The sequence below is a fragment of the Petaurus breviceps genome, unplaced genomic scaffold, assembly GCF_028583685.1.
Source record: "Petaurus breviceps papuanus isolate PSGF00001 unplaced genomic scaffold, PetGlider_PUasm1.0 306, whole genome shotgun sequence".
Classification (NCBI taxonomy): domain Eukaryota; kingdom Metazoa; phylum Chordata; class Mammalia; order Diprotodontia; family Petauridae; genus Petaurus; species Petaurus breviceps.
In genome coordinates, this window is record NW_027186063.1 from 63,427 (window position 1) to 66,713 (window position 3,287).

The 3,287-nt window shown below is 39.9% G+C and overlaps 1 protein-coding gene across 1 annotated transcript; it reads left to right on the forward strand.

Annotated features, from left to right (window-relative positions):
* The first annotated feature begins 393 nt into the window (after positions 1–393).
* On the forward strand, positions 394–1,377 carry LOC138167795 (olfactory receptor 52I1-like). The gene has a single exon (XM_069096755.1). It carries the CDS (start codon positions 394–396, stop codon positions 1,375–1,377), a length of 984 nt encoding a protein of 327 aa, XP_068952856.1.
* The last annotated feature ends 1,910 nt before the right edge of the window (positions 1,378–3,287 follow it).

Below are 3,287 nucleotides of genomic sequence, written 5' to 3' on the forward strand. Positions count from 1 at the left end.
CTTTCTTGAAACTTGTGACAACATTGGCCCTTCTTCAATCCTGCAGCAGATCTCCTGTGCTCTGTAATCTTCCAAAGGACCAACAGTGGCTCAGCGCTCAGATTCCCTATTTCTTTCAGTCCCTGAGGATATTATTCAGATAAGTTCTGTGAACTGAAATCAGCAAAATAGCACCCTGCTGCTTTTAATCTCTTTACTTTTCCATAGATATCTGCTGCCAATTAACTATTTTTGCTCTTTCCTTACCAGGTATATTTTAGTAGACAGAGAAACTAGAAGCCAAACAATAGTTACATCATCAATGACATTGGGGAGAGATAGGAGCCTAAGCTGGGCCCTTTGTCTTTTTAAGTACTTTCTGCTTTTATCCACAGGAAGGAAGTCTCCCTCATTATGCTGGCATCACCTTGCAACCAGACATCAGATAATTCTTTCATCCTTCTGGGCATCCCAGGACTGGAGGGGGTACACCTCTGGCTGGCAGCTCCATTGAGCCTTCTGTATGCTGTGGCCTTTGTAGGGAACACTTTGATTCTGACTGTGATCTGCATAGACCCTACTCTGCATGAGCCCATGTACTATTTCCTGTGTATTCTGGCAGCTGTCGACATTATCATGGCGACCTCTGTAGCTCCCAAGATGTTGAGCATCTTTTGGTCAGGTGACAATGCCATCACATTCACTGCCTGCTTTGCTCAGATGTATGTGGTCCATGTAGCCACATCTGTTGAGACAGGTCTGTTGCTAGGCATGGCTTTTGATCGCTATGTGGCTATCTGTAAACCCCTGCACTACCAAACCATTCTCACACCCAAGATGATGTTGGGGATTAACCTGGCTATCATAGTGAGAGCTATTCTGTTCATAACTCCACTGAGCTGGATGATGATTCAACTGCCATTCTGTGACTCCCACATGGTCCCCCATTCCTACTGTGAGCATATGGCTGTGGCCAAGTTGGCATATGCTGATTATTTATTATATTATAGTCTGATTGGTTCCTCTATCATTGTGGGTTTTGATGTGTCCTTTATTGCCACCTCCTACAGCCTGATTCTGCAGGCAGTGTTTAGACTTTCTTCCAGGGATGCCCGTCTCAAGGCTCTCAGCACCTGTGGCTCCCATGTAGGAGTCATGGTGCTCTACTATTTTCCTGGGTTGATATCCCACTATGTGGAGTGGTTTGGGCAGGATGTAGTGCCTCTGCACACCCAGGTGCTACTTGCTGATTTTTGTTTGGTCATTCCACCCACCTTGAACCCTCTTATCTATGGTCTGAGGACCAAGCAGATCCTAGAGAGAGTACTGGGTGTGCTAGGGTTCTGTTGGTGCAATGTGTCAAGGCTCAAATTGGAGAAACCATGTATGAGGGCCTAATTACTAGAGGTTTTAAGACCAGGATGGGGATGGGAACTAGACTCATGAGAGTTTGTATAAAGAACTCTGAGAGAAGGAAACTTCATTTGCTCATACAAATTGGCATAATTTCTGAAACTTATAGTCTCATAGGGTTTCTCAAATTGTTGAGAGGTTGGGGTCAGAGGCAGATCTTAAACCAAGCTCTTCCTGGCTTCAATGTCAGTTCCCTATCCACTATACAACACTGCTTCTCATACTAGGATTGGGACTAGATGAAGGGGAAAATCTCTTATACTTGTAACAACCTATGATCCTTCATTTTCTTGGGCTATCCATCTTAGAAAATACCACTTAACAAGACCATGGAAACTATTTTACACTGGCCAATGGTGTTAATTATAGATAATCAAATTGCCGTTTAGGGGCAAACTTAGCTGGCTAACTTTGGGCCCTCTCATGGGAGTCAATTAAAGGGAGGGACTTTTTATGGCATTGTGGAGGAGTTTCCTACTGTGGGTAGGAGGATGAACAAGATCACCTCCAGCATCATTGAATTGCAACTGGAATTTTGATTATAAGAAATGGAAGAAACTTCAGTAGTTATCCAATCCAAATTGCAACATCAAAAATAATTCCCTCTACCACAATCCTGACAGATAATTAGTCACCCTATGTTTGAAGACCTCAATTTCTGGGAACCCTCACTACTTTGGTTTTAGAGAGTACTAATTACTAGGAAGTCTTCATGTGTGTCAAATTTTAATTTCCCTCTCTGCAATTTCCCCCCATTCTCCTAATTCTGCCCTTTGGGAGAATGACAGAATTTGAGAATTGTAGACTTTGAAGGTACATTAAGCTTACCAATATAGAAATTTGAACTTCAGTTAGAACAAAACAGTATTTAGTACTCCTAATATAACTGAAGTTATTGGATTCAATATTCACCTGTCTGGATTATGAGAATCTCTTACTTATTTCTACATTTGAGAGCATGGATGGTTTATTGTGTCACATCCCCACTATGGCCCAATTAACACAAGAACTGTCCACTCTATTCTGTTTCAATTTTAATTCACATTTGAATATAATACTCTAACTGCTACGGGTGAGTTCAGAACAAGTGAGTTCAGAACTAGGAGAACTGCTAGTTTGCTATGCTATCATTATTATGATAACATGTGTGCTGCATGCTCTCCATCTAGGCTTCTGTGTGTGCATAATATTTTCATTTCAGCTTCCCATCTGTGCTTTTCAAAAAGTCAAGCATGCAAAGAATTGATAAGTTTCATTTAAATAATGAGATACACATTTTTGGAAAGGGCCAATATAGGGATTGTAATTTTGAATATACACACCTGATATAAGCATTTTATTTTTCTTTCATTTGATTTTTTTGAGGGGGAGAAGAGGTAAAAAAGTTAGGTGACTATGGTGCTATCAAAATGGTTTTTTTAAGTAAGAAGAGAGTCATTGGAACATTTAAAACTGTATGGAAGAGAAGAGAATGAAAGAAAGAAATGGACAAGTGGGACAGCTTTTAAAACATGTTTCTTATAAAGCAAATTATATACAGTGAAGATTCACAGCTTCATGTACAATTCCCTTTTTTCTGTTCTTTGCATATGTAGATATTCATCTTATTTCATGTTGGTTAAGTTCAGAATTAAAGAATAAAGAGAAAGATCAGGAGTACCTGTTGAATCAAGTATCTCAAGTTAAGTCTGCAGTGACTTGTCTCTATATTTTACTTTTCATTCTGTCTTTTTTTGAGGGGATGGGATATGGAAATAAAAATATGTTAAGGGGTTTTGTGTATTTTTGCTTTGCTTGTAATCAACAATATTCCCTCCTTCCCTTTCCCTTTAGGAACATCCTACTGAGCTGATAAGCCACTTGCCTCTAAAAGAAGAAATTCCTCCTATTTTCCT